This window comes from Phyllostomus hastatus, unplaced genomic scaffold, assembly GCF_019186645.2.
Source record: "Phyllostomus hastatus isolate PE091 unplaced genomic scaffold, TTU_PhHast_1.1 phas_scaffold_1066, whole genome shotgun sequence".
In the NCBI taxonomy this organism is placed as follows: domain Eukaryota; kingdom Metazoa; phylum Chordata; class Mammalia; order Chiroptera; family Phyllostomidae; genus Phyllostomus; species Phyllostomus hastatus.
Window position 1 is genome coordinate 26,243,978 of NW_025334004.1, and position 23,884 is coordinate 26,267,861.

At 43.3% G+C, this 23,884-nt stretch overlaps 1 protein-coding gene across 2 annotated transcripts in view; it reads right to left on the minus strand.

Annotated features, from left to right (window-relative positions):
- Positions 1-319: 319 nt before the first annotated feature.
- Positions 320-23,884, minus strand: part of RAB11FIP2 (RAB11 family interacting protein 2) — a 36,201-nt gene continuing 12,636 nt past the window's right edge. For both annotated transcript variants that reach the window (XM_045854152.1, XM_045854153.1), the window contains exons 4-5: positions 6,594-6,639; positions 320-572 (exon numbers count right to left, since the gene is read on the minus strand). In XM_045854152.1, the coding sequence (XP_045710108.1) occupies positions 345-572; positions 6,594-6,639 (274 nt within the window). In that variant the 3' untranslated portion in view covers positions 320-344. The remainder of the gene's footprint in view (positions 573-6,593; positions 6,640-23,884) is intronic.

The window sequence follows — 23,884 nt, forward strand, 5'->3', positions numbered from 1 at the left end:
GGGGGGTTCACGGGCTGGTTCCAGCACCTAAGAGAGACCTAAGGAACTGCATACTGATCGAGAATCTGGCCCATTTTCACTTTTAAACTTGAAAAGTTTAAGTGACATAGCTTACTTCAAAGGTCACGCTTGCTAGTCCCTGCTGGTATTTGCAGGTAAAACAATTTTTCACAATGGAGAAGAGCATGTAATGAAACCTGGAGGTGTAGTAGTCTCTTTCGGTAACAAGTCTTTCTTCTTTTTTTTTCCCTGTCCTTTGCTTTCTTTCTCTTTCTTCCCTTCTCCCCTCCCCCGCCCCCGCCGCCCCCCCCACCCCCATTATAAAGCACGGTACAACTGGCTTCCTAACTGTTGGAGAATTTGCCGGCCTTCCTGGACGGTTCGTAGGGCACTCTGAGAATGCTGGGCGTCTCCTCCATCACCCGCACCAGGAGGTTGTCGATGTAGTCCTCCAGTTCCCGGATGTGGGTGTCCTTCCTCCGCAGGAGCTCTTTGTGCTTCACGAGCTCCTGGAGCACCTCCTCGTAGGTCAGGCTGCGGTACCCCGCCGTGGCGTCAAAAGGGTTGCTGTCCTGGAACAGGATACAGAGTGTCACTTCAGTAGACACAGTATCAGGGACAAAATCGGAATCATTTTGAACTCCAACTTTCGGTTTTTCGAGCCCTGGTCAAGTGCCCCCTCTATCCCTGGCCGGAGCCAACGCAACAGCCCACAGGACGGCGGGTCTGTGCCGAGGCAGGCACGGGGCCAGACGTGCGCAAGTCTTCATTATGACTCTGAACTCTCCTACAACCCTTTGCTACAATGCAGGCAACGTCCTAAAACAAGGAATCGACATACAACGTAAGATTACGATACGACGTTCTATAATAAATATATCTAAAAATCCCCTAAAGACCTCTGAGAATTAACTTGGAGCAACTACAGAAAGCTACCGAAAACGACGCATTGGGACATCAGTTCTCATGGAATCACTTCCCTTGAACTGTCATTTACTGTCACGCCTTTTGATTGGAGAAGGTTACAAGCAGCAGCAATACCAAATCGGCTTCTTGCTGTGAAATGCTGAAGGCATTCAGAATTAAATCAACGGGCTTCCTTATAAGAAGCTCCCGTGGGAGTAACTTCTGCTTTAATTCAGAGGCAAACAGCTCCTTCTCCCTTGAGTAACTAGTTCATTTCCTCCTCATAGTACCAATACCTATACATTTTATCTTATTTCCCTTTTTGCCCTGGTTATCAGGAAACTCAGAGTTCAACTCTGATAATGATATTTAGGATTAGTATATCTACATTGTCTTCCATGTCACTATTGGCTTATTTTGTAAAATTTATTCTATTGATGAAATTTTTTATGTAAACGTAAATATAAACAAAAAAGAAAGAAAAGGGCACTGATTTAATTCATGTTCATTACACATTTTAACATTAAAAATGTATTTCTTGGGCCCTGGCTGGCGTAGCTCAGTGGATTGAGCGCAGGCTGCAAACCAAAGTGTCGCAGGTTCAATTCCCAGTCAGGGCACATGCCTGGGTTGCAGGCCACGACCCCCAGCAACTGCACATTGATATCAGTTTCTCTCTCTCTCTCTCTCCCCCTCCCTTCCCTCTCTAAAAATAAATAAATAAAGTCTTTAAAAAATATATATATTTCTTGGGAATGTGCTAAAAATAATGACATCTATTACAGTAATAAAGTAATTAAGTTTTTCAATATGTAAAATATAATGGCCAAATATAAAGTAGCATTTTAATGCCTTTTCATATGCAGTTCTAGTATTAAACTCAACAACTTAGAATGGTTTTCATCACTTTCTTTCAAAACATTTCCATTTGGCTTTAAGGAAAATAACCTAAAATACTGAGGAAACTGCTCTTACTCTTCCAGACTAAAAGTATCTACTCTAAACAGCGGGGGACGGAGAACAGGAACCAATGAATGCAGAAAGGCCATTTTTCTTCCTTTCTTTAAAAATAGGGATTAAATGTGTCTTTACTCATTTTCAGGATCTACTCTAATTTGCTATGTGTCCGGAAGTCTTCACGAGTGGAGCCAAGGTGTAACTTTCTGTCCTCTCCTGCCCCAGGCGCCGCGCACGGCTTTGCGGGCACCGAAGCTCAGGCTGGGGCCCGGACAACAGGGCGTTGCTGGGGTCATCGAACCACACTTTCTTCTCTGGGACAAGGAAAAAAATTCAGGGTGGAGAACTGTTTCCACCCCCATGGGATCTCTCCGGCTTTCTGGAGAAGCCACAGCCTGCCCTTAGCAGAAACGCTTCATGGGCATCTCAAACGGTGGGCATCTCTGCGTGTTCAAAGAAAGAAACGAGGTTGCGGGCATACTGATCAAACAGGTCATCGGTGGAGTATGCGGCTGGAAGCTGCGGTTCAGGACAGGGAGCAGAGAAAGGCTGAAACGGTGGGTTCCAGGCAGACCTTCAAGGACGTTCGATGCCATCATTAAGGACCTGTAGACTTACTGCTGTGGGGAAAAGGAGGGCATTGAACGTCTCCAAAGACAAGAAGGAAGTGATTAAAGCTAAGTTCCAGGAAAATTAAAATGGCAGCAGTGCGTAGAATCATTTGGAGGGACTGAGGTCAGTTATAAAGCTGCTGAAATATTACGGAGGGGACTTAGTAAGAGCCTCCACCAGATTAACAGAATGGAGAGAGACAGCACTAAAGGATGCGAGTTTAAGTTCTGTAATATGTACTTGTGAAAACTTACTTTGTTTCAGCATTAGAAACTGGGAACAAATACAACTTTATGTGTTGTATTACCTTTGTCCCTAAAAACATTCCAGAATGTTGCTCTGCAACAATTGAAGGACGATTTTGGACACAGTGTGAATTTACTTTTTATTCTCTTCTCTCTCAGATCAATTAATCCTTTTAAAGATTAATCCTCAATACACATACTCTCTCCTGTGTTTAATTTGGTCATGAGTAGTTTAGACATATAAACATTATAATTCCTTAACCACATTCTTATTAAATAATTGTAATATTAAGCAGGTTTCTACAGAAAAGATAAGACATACAATACAGGTAAGTATATCTTTTAAATTTATTAAAAATAAGCTGAAGTGTCTCACTTTAACCGGAGTAATTCTGCACAAATTTGAGCCAGAAACCAACCGAGGCTCCGCTTTCCTTATTTGATAAATGAGCTCGCCTCCAGGGTCTCTTGTAACTCTAAAGTCTCCTTGTCTACACGCCGAGTTTTCTCAGCTGCACTTTAGGAGAGTGGCACCATCCAACTGACTCAGTTTCATTCTTCTAATAAAACATTTAATGAAAAATAGGGATTCTTGTGAGAATTGTAGGGATTAATGTCATTAAACTAAATGGGATTCATTACTGATTGGTTGACTTTTATGGTTTTCTCTTAATTTAACATAAGAATAGCATGTATGAGTCTCACTAATCTTAATCAAATTATACATATATGAACTGACTTCTCCAAACTAAGTACTCGATGAACACAGAAAATCACTTGAGCACTACATGCCGGCACTATCAGAAAACACAGCTAAAAAAAACTTTACCATTTCTCTAAAGACAGTGAGGAAGAAAGATGTTAAAAAAATCTTATTTTGATATCATCTAAATTTAATGCCATGATATAAATCAATTTAACAAGTTAATCTCAAAATAATCCATTATTATTCTGGAATATTGTTTGACACTTTACAGTCACAATTTAAAATATACAGATCCATTATTTGGCTTATTTTTTTTCCCCTACAACTGTCTAATACTTATATATTAGACTTAAGTATTATTATGTCTATACTATTATAGACAGATTTCCTGAAAATACATTTCTGACCTTTTCAATAAATTTTCCATTTGTCCTTTTATGTGAAAATTTTACCCCAAATTTCTGCATCAAGTTTCTAGGCAGAAAAACATCTTAGAAACACATGTACTATAAACTAAATTCTGAAAAAGAATATAATATAATTAAAAACAGTTTTATGCTTAGTTCCAGATTTTACCCCATATTTGGAAATCATGTAAACCTTTTAATATTAAACAAGAGATTCTTAAATTGATAAACATCAATCCTTGTTTACTGATATGATTCTAAATAAAATAATAAAGATTAATATCAATTAATATATACAACAGAAAACTAAAACATTTTCCGGTCAGGAAAAATTATTTTGCTTAAAGAGGGAAACTCTCAGGCAAATATAAAAATTGATTTTTTTTTCAAAAGATTTTTTTAATACTATTATTGGAAAAACATCTAAAATTGAGAAATTTCCAAACTGGTAAAGACTCCAAAAACCTACAGGGCGATTCCTAAGTTCTCAGCATTTCCCCCTGAGCCTTTCGACAGCACATATGTTTTTAAGATGTCTTCTCACACTGACATGTAATGTACATTTTTCTTCTCTCTTCCCCTTTCACGACCAACCCTTTCTCGTTCATACCCAACCTCTGTTAAAAATTTTCATACGCAGGAACAAGAAATTAGGGAGAGAATAGTGGAATTATTACAAGAAGTTTCCTAATCAGAACTTTAAATAACACAGTTGTGCAGAAGCCTTTGAGTGCGACCAGGGATCTGTTGTTACTTTATACACAGCCTAGCCTCTTACTTACATCAGGAAATGGATATGTTTTTTACAATATTTAAATTGGAACAAAAGCAAATTATCAGGACTCAAAATAACTGAAGATTTAAAGAAAGGTTGTCCTGGCAACCAAATATTGGTGGGGCTGTAGCTGACACCCAAGGCAACTGGAGGGGAGCGGGAGAGAGATAAGATGAAGGGTTGGCATTCTGTGATCATCTCATTATTGTTCTAATGAGGAACTTTGCTCTGGGAATATCATCTCAGCTACTTTCACATCTTTTGTCCTGCTCCCTTCATCTCCCTTTCAGGTCTTAATTAGGCCTTAAAGAGCTCGCGCTGCCCTTTCAACTGGCTACTGGTCCTGTTTAAACACGGCGCTCTCACCGACAGGTGTTGGCACCAGCCTGTAAGACACACGAACTTAATTACAAAGTACTATGTCCAGAAGGGGGAAAAAATAACTTGCTGGATGGCTATTATGGGAGAACTTAATGTAAATTACTTCAAACATCTTATGATCTTCACCATAAAAATCGTTCAAATACTTTTCCTCGAAAACGATCAGCATGAGGATGAGCTTTCTCCTCTTAATTGTATCTTGCAGTAAATTAACAACACCTAGTAATCCTTTAACTGTCATTTAGAAGAGTTAGTATTCCGGAGAAAAATAATCACACATCAAGGATTCTTTTATCACCTTTAAATCCTTTAACTAAAACAATTTTCACATTTTATTTCTTTAAAGAATTCTAAGGATGCTTTTATAGAAATAAATTACAAGATTTGGAAAAGTACATTTACAAGCACATAGAAATTGTAATTAAGGTTACTTAATAAACAATCGCTGCACATTAAATCGATTTTTTGATGTTGCATTTTGTTTGAGATTAAGTAATCGCCTGATAGAATTCATTTTACTATCTGATCAAAGGCTGACTTCATACATTCTGACATTTCTCGCCAGACTGCCATATTATAAAGACTTGAGTATTTATGAAACATAAAAACTTACAAATCATTTACATAAAGCAGCAAAAACACAATACAAAGTCCTCCGCTTCTATGTTTTCTACAATTTTAAAGAAATGACTACATTTAGAATGGTTTCTACACCACCATGGTTTATTTTGGGCATATCTCATTATAGAAAATTGTGGCATCTTATTGCTTTAAAAAATTCTTATTATACATCTGGACCGCACACTTTAAGGACAGATGGTTCAAACAGCAACCGCCAGCCTCTTGGAATAAAGGCTCTATTTCTGTTATTCAGTGAGAGTTTGGTTTTCTACCAAGAACATGTGCCCAAGTTTTTGCAAAGTAACCTCTTCCCTAGGTTTAATATATTTAGAACTGACTGAAGATGCAATGGAACTCTGAACAGACACAAAACTGGATTTCAAATAACAATAAAAAAAAGTCACAATATCTGCACAAGCCTTGCCAAAGACGTGCGTTAATTTAGCCGGTGGCTGGCGAGCCTGTGAGCATACACGGTTTTGTCCTGACTAGCCAGGTGAGTGTCCGGCAGGTTCTTTCAAACACTTTCATGGTTAGCGGGATCTCTTGCCAGGACGCTTTTCTTACTGTTGAATATTCACAAACAGTTTTAGTCTTTCTTCAGTCTTTGTCCCAGTAACAACAACAAAAATGTTTGTTTTCCCCACATGCTCTTATTTTATAACTATAATTTTGACCTTGACATACAGCTTCCCTATTTATCTGAACAGAGTCTGCAAACAAAATGCGTAAACTCCAAGCACACATCAATTCTAATTCCGTTTACCTGAACTTCCAGAAATTGTACAGAAGTCACACCCTATCATACGGTAAAAATAAAGATGTTGCTTTCCTTCTTTCTCCTCCAATCATCACGCTGAGCTATAACCTGCAGGTAACTGGAGGGTTCAAGGAGATGGAGGCCCTCTTAGAAACGGGGACCAGACAGAAGGCTGGCCTGTGGTTTGTTTCTCTGTTCTCCTGCAAACCCCTCCACGACTTACCGGGATTTTCCTGAGGTCTTCACTGCTTGTCAGGTTCATAGGAAAACTGAGCAACAAAAGACAAACATAAATGTTAAAAATGCACCATAGTCCACATGGGAGGAAACATAAAAACAGAACACTGTTAACCAACATTTCAGTAACAATTTCTAAAGTCCTAAATCACTCATCTGGGTGAAACTTTATCCAGGATTTAGAAGAAAACCAGTATCTACTCAACATTCTGAAGCCACTACAATTTTTAAACTTAGACAAAAAACCCCTCAGTTACTATCAGAACTGAAGAACTGTACCTCTAAACATGCAGTTTCTGAATAGCTTTAAACAGAAGCATTTTACCCATGGAGCAATTTCATAAAACCCAGTTTCATAACGTTATTATTCATTTTGCATGCACACACCTTAGGCCTCTTGATATAAAATGATGGAGAATAAATTTAAGTTGGAAAGATGGTAGCATAAAAGAGTTAAAGCAAACTTTTCAAAAGATCCTACAGGTATTAGAAAAATTACCTTTTAAACATTAGCCTATCAATGAGAATGCATTCACAGTGGTCAGAACCATCTCTGCAATGAATGTGATTTCTAAGTAGCTGGTCTTCAAAACTCAAACACCCAAATGGACCAAAAAAAAAAAAGGATTTCCTCTACACAGAGAGTAAGAAAACATCACAGCTGAGGGCTGTAATCATTTTCTTCTCCGAAACATGTCCATTAGGAGGAAGGCCGCGACCAAAGAGCAGCTAAACTTCAAAGCCATCTGATGAGTAAATATTTCATCGTTGCAATTCAAGTTTAATTTTTACCCCGCACTTAAGAGTATTAGCCATTATAACCTCCTCAAAGCATTTCTATCCTAGGAACCTTTTATACCTCCTCCAAAGACTTCACAGTAAAATATTTTTTTACATTATCTGTGCTTTATCAGCTGAATAATTGGAATCCTTTGAAGAAATTCACTTTTAAAACTTTTGACTGTGCACACAAAAATCTGGACACTACATAGGACGTCTGGGAAATAATCTATTATTGCAGGTACACGTCCCAAGCTGTAAATCTACAAAGCATACACGCCATGTACAACCACCTCAAAAGAATCTCTCTTCTATCCAAGGCTTCATGTGTTACGACTAAGATTTGTAGTGCTAGCTTCCTGAACTGGTGGCTGACCTCTTCTAGCTAAGATGCCTAGGCATACATTTAGGACTTCGGTATAGCTGGGCAACGCGGCAGGAGAGAATGAAACATGTTTTCAATACCTCGAATGCACTATTTATAGGCCGAGGCAGCTGACACATTCTCACTTGCTGTGTCTCACCACCGCCTTTACTGTGTTCTGCACGGTCCCGGGCTAGATCGCTGTACCAGCAAGGTCTCAGGAGCCAGACAAAAACAGCGGCTTCAAAGGAAACAACAAAAACAAAACCCGAAAAGGCACGATCACAGAGCACACCTCGGCCCGGGGCGCCAGGGGAGCAGCTGCGCACACATGGGGTTCCCATCCCCTCGGGCTCTCAGTCCTGGCGGTCAGCGCCAGGGTCCAGCGGGACCGATCTCGCCATTCTCTCACGGCTCACCGTCTTCCCACGGCCAAGAAACACATTCTGCTGCATCTCCCTCCATCTGACCGTGATAACCTCCAGGACAAAGTGACTGACACTCGGTGTCACAGACACCACGGCGGTTACAGGCAGAGGGTGCGGAGGGCCCTGGTACCAGGAAGTGTGGACGCAAATCCTGGTCCTGCCCTGTGCCTGCTGCGTGACCTTGAGCAAGTTACTCAACTTTCACTGTCTGGGCTCCTTCGTCTGCGAAGTGGGGATGGCAACAGGGTCGACCATGTGCGACAACAGTGAAGACTAAGTTAGTTCATAACGTGTAAAGCACTCAGCACGGTGGGCAGCAGACAGCACGGGTTCGATCATTTATTTTATTTAATAATTTACAAAGCACTTAGACCGTTCGAAGCATTTTCCCCAAATTCACTCATTTCATCTTCACGGCCCTTGAAGTAGGTAAGATCTTCATTTCCAGAATAAGGAGCGAGAGCCACGAAGCGGCGTGGTAGCTTGAGTGTGGTCATCCCGTTGGTGATGGCGGGGGTGTCTGGCTCTGGCATCCGTCCTCCCGCCTGTGACACGCAGCCCCGGACCCCGTCCTTGCACGCAGTGAGCACGGGCTGCACTGCGAAGCCGTGAACACACGGGACGCGTGGATTAATCGGAAAGTGCGCCTCCCCTCACGGGGGGCAAGCGCACGGCCAGGCTGCACTCGGGGGAGGTCGGGACGACACTCTTGAGAGTGAGACGTTCCGACCACTTGGAGGAAGGAGCACCCCACCGCGGCGACTGGCCGAGGAAAAGGTGGGGTTCTCAATGGCATGAAGGATCCGCCGGCAGGCCAGAGACAGAGGACTCTGGAGACGCAGGGCACGGCCCGGGCCTGCCCGACAGCGGTGTCCCCGCGGACAGCAGAGACTGGAACCCAAGGCGGCCGCGGGAAGCAGCCCGGGAAGGGTTCTGATGCCGAGATGGGGCCCTTGCACCTGCTCACAGAGCAACAGGCAACTCCTTGGCACGTTCCGTCTTCTTGCAGGACGTTCTCTAAAGGTTTCGTGTGCGGCAGCACAGCCCGCCCCGTCCCACCCTTGAAGACCAGTATGATGACTGTGTACATTTCACTACGTCTGGGGAAGAAACGGTTGAACTAAGAAATAGAGATGCTAGTATTCTATTTACATTGATAAGGGTTTTTCAGAAACAGACATTTAGGACAAAGATTTTATCAAAGTCATAGAAGTTACGGCACCCGACGGCCGTACCCTCTGGAGCTAAAGTGACACTCGGTGACGACCTGAAACATGTCTGGGGTCCCTTCAGAAGGGTGGCACTGTGAAGGTGGCAGCGGCAGGGGTTTACAGGTGCAGGGACACGGCAGAGCCCCTCCGGGTCCCGGCCTGCCTGAGTGTAATCGGAGCCCTCCGACGCTGGAGTGGTCCCCAGCCGTCCCCAGCCCCCCAGCCATCTCTGCTGCGGACAGGGCCATTGTGTGGGGCATTGTCTGAAATCTAAAGGCAGAACCCTCCCTCGTGGGTCGGCTTCCCAGTCGCACCCTGACGTGTCAGACGCATGACAGACTCACTCATTCATGGCCGCTTTTTTGATCTGTCCTCGTAGGGGAAGAAACAGTTAACTGAACTGGATTGAATTAGCTTGGTGAAAAATAAAATGTCTCTATTTATCGAAGTGTGGCACCAATTTGCGATATCTTTTCCTTTGGACCGCTCCTCACCTCACACAAGATACTGAATAATGCAGCCTGACTGCTCAGCTGAGCTGCTGACAGGTGAAGGAACACGGTGTTTTCCATCAGGTAGAAAATGAACTTGGACATGTTCGCACTGAAAAAAGTAAGTTTAAACTTCAGAATTAAAAAAAAATTATTTTAGAAATCAGAACTGAAGGAGTTTGGGGGTGGCAGGGGATTTTAAAGTAACTATGAAGCTGTTACAAATATTTTAAATTCATATTTTTAAAACTTTCTTAAACTAATAAACTGCATTACCTTAACATTCTCTAGTTTTTAAGTAAAAGCTTATTTTTTATTGTAATATTCCAATTTTAAATAGTTTTTCTAAGTAAACTCTTTAAATTTTGAGATGAATAGTATTCGAACGTATCTTAAGGAATCACTAATATCTCTCATAGAACATCACTTACTGATTTATTTTGTAGAATGAATATTGAGTAAAGAAATAAGTAAACCGGCGAGAACCTCCAAGTGTCACTTAATTTTTGCTAGGAACCAGTCTCCTACCGACAGGTCAGGAAAGCCAACCTGCTACACGGCGATCAAACTGACCCCTGCAGAAACCACTCACACACTGAGCAATCGTCAGAATTTTCTCATCATCCTTCCTTGTCTCTTCTTAAAACATAAACAGATTCTTTCGGAGCGAGAATACCTAAGACTGGGAAGGGACTCACGAGAGCAGAAAAAAAAGTAGGAGGTGCTTGTCAAGATAAAAATAAAAACCCGCAGAAGAACAAAGGTCTCTTAAAACTGCTTAACTGTCTTGTTCGTGTAAGACACCGCAAATTGCAAATTCTCTGCTCTGGGATTTTACGTCTTTCAATGGGAGAGACGCTGGAAGCTCTTTTGAAGGCATTTACACAGTAGTATATATTGCATCTTCCGTAAGATCTCCGTCCAGGCCCCATTAGCGCTAACGTTATGAAGGTAAGTCCATTCTGGCCTACAACTTGATCCACTTCGCGTTTACCGAGGGCATTCAAGCTCTCTGAAAACTCCCACCTGGCTGGGGGTCCACGGGGGAAGGAGCGGGCGGCAGAGGAGTAACGCTCTTAGACGCCATTCATTCCCCATTGTGTGTGGGGAATATGTCCAACTTTAAACTATCGCAGAAGAGCTTCTGACATTAATTATGTTCAAAGGGGAGTAGCCCATTGATCTTCTTGTTTCACTGAGAGAGTGGGCTCCAGAGACCTGGGCCTTCACTTTGGTGACAAATGCAGCTGGGAGGAGGGGTATAAACAGAACTGTGACATAACATAACAAAACCTTTAATGAGTCTGAAAAGGGGGGAGATGCCCCATTTACAGTAAAGCAAGGGCAAAAAAAAAAAAAAAGACACTAGGCCTCACAACAACTGATATTTATTGGACGTTAACCGTGGTACCTACCACGTGCCTTTCTGGGCACTTGAACACACTTACTCCTTGTAACTACCCTAGGAGGTGAGCGTTGTTTTCATTCCCATTCACAGAAGAGGAAACCGGCACAGAGGAGGGGAGCAGCTGACTCTGGGTAATGCAGGTGCCGGGAGCCAGAGACAAAGAAAGGCAACCCGACTCCACGGCCCAGGCTCGGAGCCACAACCCGCACCTCTTCCACACAGGTGTTCCAGCCTGTTCAGTCCAGTCCCGCTGTGAGCTGGTTTCAGGGAGTCCGATACGATCTCCTAGGAATTCTTCTCCACAGAAATGACTACAAAAAGTGCAAGGCTTAGATCATTGTATAGAGATAGAATAAAGGCTGAAATGCAGGAGGTGTTGAAATAACAGTGCCCATTACTTTGTTTGCCCTTCCTGCTCCCTCCCTGCACCCCAAGGAGGGTGCATCACCTGGGCACCCCCGCTTTGGCTTCCATTTATGCTCAGAAGGGAGGGGAGACAGAGTCCCCTGCCCTACTTTGCTCTGTCCCTCTCTGTGGGGGCACAGCTTTAGCCGTAGCTTCTCTACAAACAGCCAGAGCTGCAGCTACAGCTGCTCCCTCACACCTAAGCACGGCAGTCCCACCCAGACGCCGCTGGTCCCCAGGGCCATCTGCCCCTCCGCCGCGTCCCTCACCCTCGCCACCCCTCTGCAAACAATCTCTTTCCTAAACTTTCTCCAATGGTCCATTTTGAGTGTATCACGTGTCTCCTGCTGGGACTCGAACTGACACAGGTATACACAATAAATGCTGTAAACTATTCACTTAATAATTTTAAACAGTTTAGGACAAAGGTTTATATTTATCTAACAAAAAACAGAGAAAAAGAGTATGTCACAATTATTCACATGAATTATCTACACTGTCTTCTCCCCCTCAACTTGGAGCTTATGCTCCATACCTAGTTTTTTTAGCACTTTTTTTTGTTTCCAACTTAGAATTGCATTATTAAAGACTACTCCTGCATAAAGTGACATGTACTTGAATAAATATCACCTCATATTTACATACTGTCTTACTATTTGCAACACGGTTTCACAAACAGAATTTCTCTACACATGTTTTCAAAGGACTGGTAACCAAAAAGGTTTTATACTACTACAAAGGTGGACACAAATCATTACACATTTGTCGAAACTCATGGAAAATACAAGAACCCTAATGTAGACTACGGACTTTGTAGAATTACGATGTGTCGGTATAGGTCCATCAGTGGTGACAAGTGCCACTCTAGTGGGAGATGTTGATCCTGGGGGAGGCTATGCGTTTTGGGGAGCAGAAATATATGGGAAATCTCTGTACCTTCCGCTCAATTTCGCGGTGACCTAAAACTGCTCTAAAAATTTCTTTTTCATGAAGTTTGCCTTTTGTGTGTCTTAATCCCTGGATTCCTTGCCCCTTCTGTAAATTACTGGAAGAAATATTTCCCTCATCTTTTCGGTCCTAGCATGTTACAGTACTTAGAGCATCACAGCGCATGCTTAAGAAATGTGTGGGGAATAAATTAATAGCCAGGGCCTACTACACATTAGTAAAAACAAACCTAATAGTTGACTGAGTAAATCAATGGTAGGTCGATACAAGTTTCAAGAGCAAGACATAAAGTCCCCAAAGAGGACAGGAAATCACTTTTTCCAAATAATGAAGATTACTTCTTACATCTAGGCCTGACAGTAGATTAGTGGAATTGTTTCAGTTCTTTTTAAGATAGGAAGAATTGTTCTGATACAACTGCCAGGAGGCAGCAAAGTAAGTGTCAAACCGGTGACTTCCAATAAACTCCGTCCAACCAGCCAGGGTAGGTAGCATTTCACCAACCGGGTGCACCGGTTTCGACCTCTGCCCCCAGTACAGATTAACTTGAGCTTTTTCTGGAAAATGCTAAAATAGTTTACGCCATAGAAATTCAACAGAGATGAAAGGAGTTAAGGAGTTTAAAGAAATGGTCTTGAATGACCTTCTTTACAAAAACCCAGATAAGTGGCGTCTCCACAGAGAACTTCCACTAGTAAATACGACAGCCTGCCTTCAGCACGTCTGCACCAGGGTTATTCCACACGCGGGTGGGGCTGAAGGGGCAACGTGCGACCCGCACTGCTTTTTCTCCCCTGTCTTTTTTTGGGGGGTGGGGGGCGGGAAGAAGCATTCAGTGCCAAATCAAATGAATGATACCAGAGATGAAAGTGCTACCTTATCTCTCTTGGGACTGGGCAAGTATGCTAAATACGCGAATAGCAAAATAGAGCCTAATGCAACATGTCTACCGGGATTACCAGTAATTTACGGACTAACGTCCTCACAGGGTAACTCCCGTGGGATGCCACAGGCATAACGACTGAAACTGTGGTCAGTGACCCCAGGGGACACGGACAGCACATTCAGACCCAGCTTCGTGTCCGTCACAAACAGTAACAAATATGTTGTTGAAAAAGTCCCAAAACGGAACAATTCAAAGATATTTATGAAATTAAAGCATGTTTCATTAAGAACACTATATTCGACTGAGTTTAACTTACTGTTCTCCTCTGGAGAATAAAAGAAATAATTATTTCAAATATAGCCAACCATTAGGGATTCTGGTCAAGATGGCGGCATGGGCAGACACGGCTCGCCTCCTCCCACAACCACATCAAAATTACAGCTAAAACACAGGACCACCATCAGAACCGGCAGAAGGCGCTGAATGGAAGTCTGACAACTACGGAATTAAAGAACCCACATCCATCGGGACTGGTAGGAGGGGCTGGTCCCTCACCCGCAAGTGGTGGATAAAAACAGGGAGGGATATCTCGGGGACAAGGAGACCCAACCCCACACCAAACCCCCAGCCCAGGGTTCTGTGCCAGGAAGGTAAGTCCCTGCGACTTCTGGTTGCAAACACCAGCAGGGACCGAGTTGGTGGAAGTAACTTCTGGAGCCCCAAGCAGTTCCTCTTAAAGAACTCACACACAAACTCACCTACTCAGACTCACTCCCTCTGAGCTCCAGCACTGGGCTGGCAGCTGGAAAGGCACCAGCGGTATGCAGGGGGATACTGAAGTGTCTGGCATCAAGGCAAGTAGAGGCTACTTTTCCTGTTCTAAACACCCCCCCCCCCCGAAACTGGCAAGCTGGTGCCATATCTGAGACTCCATCAATCTGGCTAACGCTGTTTTACTTGCCTTGGAGATCCCCAGAGACTCTGCGCCATCCAACTTACAGGCCCACTGAAGCTGCTTTTCCATATGAATGGCTGGTCTTGGCTCATGCTTCACAACTTCCTAAATCTTCTCAGAGAAGCAACAGCTGGCCTCAGTGACCCTGGCCTGGAACTAGCAGTGGCCAGCCTAGATTCACAGCTTGGCTTTGCCTGGGAATCTCCAAGCCCAGCCCAAGTAGCAGCCATCTCAGATTGCTTTGTAGCTCAGGCAGGGTGGTCCCAGACAAAACACAGGTGGAGACTGGTCTTGGCCTGCACCACCTAGGAAACCCCAGGGCCAGGGCAGCTGATGGAGAGCTAGAGACCGTGTCAGAGCACCACCACCCTGCCCCTGCACAGCTGATCCTCCATAGAGGGCAGAGGTCGGTGCTCACAGCCAATCCTTGCAGCTGACTGGCCTGGGTACATCCCTCCCACTGATCTACCAGCAGCAACCAAGGCTCAACTATAAGAGGAGGGTGTACTCAGCCCACACAAAGGGTGCACCTCAAGTATCCAGCTCGGGGGCAAGCAGAGGCTGTGCCACTGGACCCTACAGGACACCTACCACATTAGGCCACATTGCCAAGACACAGAGTCAAAACAGCTCTACCTAATACACAAACATAAGGAAGCTGCCAAAATCAGGAGACAAAGAAACATGGCCCAAATGAAGAAACAGATCAAAATTCCAGAAAAAGAGACAAACAATATGGAGATAAGCAATCTATTAGATGCAGAGTTCAAAACACTGGTTATAAGGATGCTCAGGGAACTTAGTGAGGACCTCGACAGCAGAAAGCAAATCCAGTCAGAAATGAAGGATGCACCAATTAAAATAAAGAACAATTTACAGGGAAATACGGTAGAGCAGATAAAGTTCAGAATCAAATCAATGATTTGCAACATAAGGAAGCAAAAAGCAACCAATCAGAACAAGAAGAAGAATCCAAAAAAAATGAGGACAGTATAAGCAGCCTCTAGAACAACTTCAGGAAGCCCAACATTCGCATCATAGGGGTGCCAGAAGGAGAAAAGAGCAAGCAAGAAATTGGAAATCTACCTGAAAAAATAAGGAAAGAAAACTTCCCCAGTTTGGTGAAGGAAACAGACATGCAGGTCTAGGAAGCACAGAGCCCCAAACAACATGGATGGAAAGAGGCCCACTCCAAGACACATCATAATTAAATTGCCAAAGGTTAATGAAAAGAGAGTATCTTAAAACAGCAATAGGAAAGAAGTTAGTTATGTAGAAGGAGGTTCCCATAAGACTTTCAGCTGATTTTTCAAAGGCAACTTTGCAGGCTAGAAGGGATTGGCAAGAAAGAGTCAAAGTCATGAAAAGCAGGACCTACAACCAAGACTGCTCTACCCAGTAAAGCTATCATTTAGAATCAAAGGGCAGATAAAGAGCTTCCCAGACAAGAAAAAACAAAAGGAGTTCATCATCACCAAACCATGAGTATATGAAATGTTAAAGGGACTTATTTAAGAAAAAGGCCAAAACTATGAACAATAAAATAGCAAAAAATACAAATCTATCCACAATTGAATCTAAAAAACTAAGCAAACAAGAACAGAGACAGAATCATGGACACAGAGAACGTTTTGATGGTTGCCAAATGGGAGGGGGAGGGGGAAATAAAGAGGCGAAGGGGTTAAGAAGTACAAGTAGGTAGTTACGGAATAGCCCTGGGGATGTAAAGTACAGTGTAGGAAATGGAGTAGCCAAAGAACTTACATGCATGACCCATGGACATGTATATTGGTGTGGGGATTGCCTGCGGGAATGGGGGTGCTGGGGGGAGGGGGTAAAAGGGGAAAAAATCAGGACAACTGTAATAGCACACTCAATAAAATATAATTAAAAACAAAATAAACAGATAAAATAAGTCTTTGTATTAAATTTTTTAAAAATACAGTCAAACAATTCACAAACTGTCCAGTATAAGGTAAGCCCTATGGATCCCAGCAGCTCTCCATTTCTTTAAAACCGAGCTTCTCAAACACATGTCTCTTTAGCACCCTAATGCAGGAGGACACACCTGGCAACAAGCACAGAATGTCCGTGACACCTCAAACTGAAGTTACAAATTCAGGCAGACTTTTGCGCCTCACTCATATTTCTTTCTCTTGATATAAAAAGAACCTTTTCTCCCTAAATCTTTAGGGATACCGTCACTCTGAGAAGTTGTGTTTACCCTGTTGCTCTGAGCAGACCCTGGCCCACTGCCTGCTTTATACCCACTAGAGTCTATGTGGGGTTGGAGAGTGTGCATGTGTGTGTGGGGGGCGGGGGTGCAGTGAACATCAGGTTCTGTTTACTTTAGAAGCAGACGGTCAAACTGGAAAGGAGTGATGAGAACGAGGCCACAGGCCCCCGGACGGGCCAGACCCAGCACAGGCTGTCTCTCTGTGTGACCCGGGCCAACCGGCCTCTTCCCTCGGGGAAAGAAGGAGAACCGCCTGGTGCAGCAAGTTGGCCCTGGGTCGCTCTGGACTAGGCACAAAAGGGTAGACGGCCCGCAACGCCCTTGGCCGAGAGTGCCCCAAGCTGGCTCTGCAACTGAGACAAGGCCAAGTTCTGGAGACGACACTAGGGTGCCCTCTTTAACCACTAAGCTCAGCCATGTGAGTTTAGGAAAGAGGTGACATGCTTTAAGTCAAAGTCAAAGCTTAGAAACGTACCAGTCACCGGCCTTACTCGTGCTATGCAAGAATTTCTGAACAGAGGATTTCACAGCAGTATTGAGTATAACGCCTTTGCCACGAATAGGAACAAAGTAAATGTTCTCCTTAACACAGGAAATACTTTTACTTAATCTCAATGTAGTTTAGTTTATTTCATCAAGGACTATTACTGAACAGACATCTTGAAAGAAACCAGAAAAATCTATAAAGTTTGTTTTGGGCCAAATGTATGTCCTTTATTGGTCAGGAAAAAACAGGAGCTCCTAAATTCCACTTGTATTTAATATTTTCAGAGTTGAGGATGTATTACTACTTAGAAAGATTCTCACTGAACTGCCAACGGTTCTGGGGATGCTACGTAACGGAGTCACAGAGACAGCCACCGTTTCCGGGTTCACTGTGTGGCCCACACTCCGCTCCGCGCGGTCCTCTCTGCTCCTGCAGGACGCCAAGGTCGCTGTCCCCTGTAACGGCTGGAAAACAACGAACAGCTGGAAAACAAGGTCGCTGTCCCCTTAGAAAGGCTAATGCAAGGCCACACAGCTATTCGGCAGACTCAAATCCAGACCTAGGTCCCAAACCTGAAAACTTCTAATTCTCCTTTCAGAATATTCTATGACTACACACATATATTTTTTTCATGTTCTGCTTGCAAAGCCCTTGGGTAGAAGTTAACTAGAGCCTCTGAATCAAATATTAGATTCTGCTCAGTATGATTTCCATTTTTAATTTATTTGGGGCATGTCATGTCTTTAAAAAGGAAACAATTGAGATGAAACAAATATGATGTGCACCTCAAGAAAACAAAACACGTGACTAACCTGGACACCCCGACTGCCACCGCCCCAGGCCCCGCAACAAGGAGGTCTCAGTGCGGAGCCGCTGCGGGGCCCTCCCCTAATTGGCTCCTCGGTAGCCGCAGCAGCGAGCAGAGACTTCCTCGGGGAATGGCAGACAGGAGGGCACAGCGCCCGACTCCAACTAGGGACGGAGGGTGAGATTTCTCAGGAGTTGGTGAAGAGCTAATGATAGGAGTTCAGAGTCACTACTTAGAAAAGCTCCCTCCAAAACGCATCTCACAATTTTAACGTTTTGCTGCTCTTCAGGACGACGACTCTCTCTCGTAATCATTCCCCAACTAATAAAATCACGTTCCATGGTCAAGGACGAGCTCAAAGGCCTCTTCCTTAAAGGAGCATTTCCCAGATTCTAGCAAACGGTCCCTCCACCTCCCCACAGCAAGCACCGTGGTCAACACGGCCCACTCTGCCTGGATTACGGGTCACTGCTCACATGCCCCGCTGCGCAGCTCCTGTGGCTACCAGTCCTCTCCGAATCCCTTCTTCGGCCCCGCACCCCAGCCCCGGCCCCGGTGGAGCTGCACATACATGTTTGCTCAAACAACTTTAAAAACTGGCAACATGGACTAGGTTCTATTCTGGGCCTCGCTGATTCATGTAACTGCTATTTAAGCAGTATTAGCACTTTTGTCAGAAAGAGTTCTAGGCTTAAAAATATATATAAAATACATTAAAACATTTTATTCAATGTATAATATTTAACAGTAATACATGTTTATATATATTTTAATATTTATACAATTATACTATGTTGTAATTATTTTATAATTTAATGCTGTATTACATTTAACACATCAAATCAAAAAGCAATAATTTATCCTTAAAGTTTAAGTTCAAGGAGACAAATGTCTGGATCCTAACATCCTTAGAAACTAGACAAATGCATTAAAAAAGTCATTTCATAGTCAAGTTAACTGCCTGATTTTCTATCACCAGCGGCCATTTAAAACACCCTGGCCACAGGTAACGCCACTCCCATACATTAAATATACAGAAACAGTGCCTGTTTTCCAAAAGTTGAAGCTTCGTTGTCATGAAAAACAGTAACGACAGCTAATGTGGTCACAGTGGCCCCAAAGAGCTGTTCTCAACATGAAAGCAGGAGGCCTGGAAACAATGTGTCCACAGAAGAAACGAGAGTCATTCTCTTCTTGAGAAACTAACAAAAGGTGTCCAACAGGGGATCTGGTAAAGCCAAAGCCACCGGAGAGACATACATGTAGTAATCACAATGCTACAGTGAACAAACTTTACATGCATTAAATCTCTAAGCAATTACAGAAATTTGCGTTCTTGTGTTCAAAGAAGCCGAAGTGTGTTTCAAGGATTTCAAACCGCACTCCTAAGAGCTACTTTACCATGTTGATACTAACTTGCCTGTCTTGTCAACTCCATACACATAATTTCCCTTCTCTGAAATAAATCTCTAAACAAGATAGCATCTCATTAAAAACAAAAACAAAAAATTCAAACATCTCCATCAAAACGAAGCTGCCAAGCTCAGTTCCGAGACTCCAGACCTGACATTGCTGCAGTGGTTCTCCCAATGCTGTGTTTCATCCAATGTAGGGCACAGACCGAAGACACATCATTGGGATGACCCTCACTGTTTCTTTTCCAATCCCCCTCCCCCTACACACACACACACACACACAGAGTAGTTAAGCCCTGTCTGTTTCAGCCCAGAAAAGTTTGTCAGAGATGTTCTCTTCCATCCTCGCCGCCAAGTAACCCGTCAGCTGTCAGCTCAGCCATCACACTCCCTTCCTAACTGCTTTTCCTGCCCCGAGTCGTCCCCCTCTCCTCTCCACTCCTGTCCCCGGCAGATGCCCCGCGCCACAGGGCTATCTGCGTAAGATGGTCCTTCGATCGTATTACAATCCAATTTAAAAACCTCTTATGGTTCCCCAACGCCTGTAGCATGCCCAGTCCTTAGCACAGAATTCAGACCTAATATTTACATGCCTGCTTCTACATGCTCTAAGAGCAGGAGTTATATCTCCATAACCTCTGATTTCCACGCATACAGTAAATTTCCAAAAGTAATGAAAATGAAAATATCATTCGATCACCAGATCTGAAGTGCGGGAAGAAGTCACATTGCGGGACGGAAGTGGCCGCCCCGTGGGAGCAGGGGAACGCAGCGGGAGACCGGCACGGGCGTCCCTTCCGTTCTAATCCTCAATCCTGATAGCGTACGCCATGTTTGTACTGAAGGTTTGCTGACTGTAGGAGTTTTCCGAACCAAAACTCAATTCACACCCCAACAACTTCAAATGCACACAGGCGACAGTTAGACCAAATGCTTGAAACTGGGCGTATCAAGTCCCAGCCTCGAAGGCACCTGGAAGCATGGCTGGAGGGATCTGTGCGCGCGGGTGAGAACCAAAGCGGTGAGGGGCAGTCTCCTCTCTGGCCGGGGTCCCAACAGCCTTCCAGGGGATGAGAAAGGTCAACATGGAAGAGGCAAGAGGCAAGATGGAAAAATAAACAGAACAGTAAGTGTCCAAAACAATTTAGAATCATATCATTTAGTCTCTCCAATGTATTGTTCTCAAAATACACCTGTTGTTCACCAGTGACAATGAACAAAGATTAGAAATCTCCATGTAACACGCTTTCCTGTTTGTTGGATTTTACAAGGAAATAATCCTCTCAAATTCTATATGGAAAGTTAAACCAAAAAAAATAAATCACACATTGATTTACAAAAACTAGTGCACTGGGGTCACTGGAAGATAATTTTCATGCTTCCCTATCAGAAGCCTCGAGAGCACTTCCGTACCGGATCTTGTGTTTGATCCTATCATAGCAACCTGTTCTCTTTAACTATCGGACTCACTACGTGTTAGCCTGTGTCCAGTGCCTAAGAGCGCGTTAATTACCTAAACTATATCTCCATAGGTCTTGTTAATTACCCGTCTCCTGTCTCAGAGGACCTTGTTAATAACTTGTACAGTCTCTCTAAAGAGGTCCTAACAACACATTAAAATTAAAGATGCTTTTCTTTTAGCACCTGTCAAGTGTTGTAAATTGAGAAATTTTCACATCAGTTTATTAGCCTACAGTAGTTTTCATGGATTTGTTTTTTTTTTTTTGGCTTGTTTTCTTCTCTCACAGAGTCTTTCTGGATCTCAATCTCTCAGCTCAAAATAATAATAACTTAGCTAAGTTTGTCTTTTTGTCACAGAGCTTTTTTTTGTTTTCAATTTTGAAGTCTATAAATATCAATTTGCATTAGTGAGTTAGCAAAAGGATGGCATGGTTGGTATCTGCAAATTAACCCATTGGGAAATGGACCAATTAATGAGAGCTATTATAACGAGTATTAGGATGACAAAGGGTAAGAAAGTTTCAAGTAGTCTCTGCGGAGTTAAGCCCAAAGTTCTAGTTAGTGGGAACTAATCACATTGCGTATTTCATGTTCCCAGTCACTGTTTCACGGGACACACTCTGTTAATCCCCGGGCGCTAATGGATCGATGGGGCTAGAAATCATCCCCAAAGTTTTTGTTTTCTACCTCATGAACGAGGGTATAAATTTTCAGCTGTGTCAAAGATTTATGGCCTGCCATGACTACCAGGCAAATTATCTTCAACACTAGACAAATACGAACAAAAAGCATTGCTATTAAAATAAGCCTTATGTGTGTTAAGGTTTACTATGCCAAAGAGAGGCCTTTAAACTTACACGAGAAAAAAATCTCTGTAAGGAGCATGATATAAATGGAAGTTTTAAAACTAAGAATAGGATCTTTTCTTTAGGGTCATTTACTGTAGCTTTTAAAATTAAAATGTGAGCCTACAGTAAACAGTCTATCATTTTTTATGCACGTGTTATTATAACTTCATAACAATGATTACACGCTTTTAAGCCTATGGTAATTTTTTTGATTTGGGAAAATGAGAAACACATTTAACTATACAGTGCAGGTAGCCAATTTTTGTCACTTCAAAGAGAGGTATGATACAAGCACAGTCAGGAAGTGACTGGCGAGGGCAAGAAAGGAGGGAGGGAGGGGAGCAGGGCAACCTGATCCCAACGGTCAAAGGCATATCTGTCGTGCAAAATTATAAAATATCAGTAATAAATAATATTTGACCTTGGACACTATTTCTGTACTGCCTTAAAAAGTAAATGATTGGCCCAAGTTCACTGGCTAAGTAGAAGACACGTTCTTTCAAGCAAACACTGCAAATGGAGGTGTATGCATATATGCTCTTCATGAAATCAATGATACTAAGTATATCTAATGTTATAAAACTAATACTATGAAACACTCAAGTTATCACAGAGTGACTGAGCGCTCACTACGTGGTCCTCACAACTACAACGAGGCAGAGACGAATGCAGGGAGAGCATGTTCTTTGCGCAGGTCATAAACAGAAGCATGCCCCGCCCCAAATTCTCGGGCAAAAACATCGCTGGTAACTTCCAGCTCTCCCATGAACTCCTCTGACATCAAACATGAGCTCATCACACAGAGTATGCTTATGTTATTGGTTACATTATTTAAATTTCAGAATAAGAAATGCACAACCAACTTGCCCCCGACCTTAATGAATTCCCTAACTACGCAGAATTCTTCTGTCCTACCTGAAACCTGAGAAATAATTCACCTGCAGATGCCATCAGTATTTAATAGTCAGACATTTCTGCCTAGTCTTCAATGCCCACTATAACTTAGATGTTTCTGAGCTACTCTGCCAAATCTTGTATTCCTCTCCACATCTGTTTCCGTCATTCTGGTCTTCTTACCGCACCCTCGACCTTCGTTAGGGCCCTGTGAGGAAAGCTAATGTGACTCAATTTCTAGTCAACCACAACCAGACAAACACAACTCCTGAGTACTACTCACCAATAAGTACTTACTGAACCCCTATGCAATAAATGATTTAATTTAGATGGGCAATGTTTAAACCATCTGAGAATCAGTGGGAAGTTTTAAAAATGCTGATTTTTATTTCAGGCCCATTCCCTAAAAATTCTAATTCAGCCTGAGTTAGGACCCAACAAATCATAGCTTTTTAAAAAGTCCCCAGGAGTCCCTGATGCCTCATGCCAAGGATGGGCACGGACCCAGACCCAGGTTCTGTGGGGCACTGAAGGAGACACAGCACCCCTGGGAAGCTCACATACCCTAGCGAGGGGCACTAAGACCCAGACACAACCAACAGGGCGTGGCAAATACATTCTTCTGTGTCAGCAGAAACCCAAAGAAGGGAAACATCACATTATTAATCAAGAGAGCAGTGCAGAGTTTTTAGCATCAAGGGCAGACAGGCTTAGGACACGCGGGTGGGATGAGGGTCCATTCTAGCACCGAGCCAGAGAACGGGGATGGGGAGTCTCGCCAAGGCCTCCGGGTGGGGAGGTAAGGAGAGTAACTCACCGGAAACAGAGAGACACGGAATGGTAAAAGAAAAGTTGCGCAGTTAAGAAAAGCCTAAAATATAGTAAGTCTTAAAAAGCTGAAGGAAGGGTTTGGGTTTGGTATTGCAAATGAGTGGTTCTTGGCTTTTGTCGAACTGGGCTTTCCTAAGCAGAACCAGAGGGCCCTGACCTGGGTGGCTCAGTGGGCTGGGTGTCAGCCTGCAAAGCAAAAGGTCGCTCGCTGGTTTGATTGCCCGGGGTCAGGGCACACACCTGGGTTGCAGGCTTGGTCCCCAGTCATGGCACATGCAAGAGGCAATCAATCGATGTTTCTCTCTCACATCAACGTTTCTCTACCTTTCTCCCTCCCTTCCCCTCTCTCTAAAAATAAATAAAATAAATCTAAAGAAAACACACACAATAGAACAAAAGGTACTATGGCCCCTATGCCCTA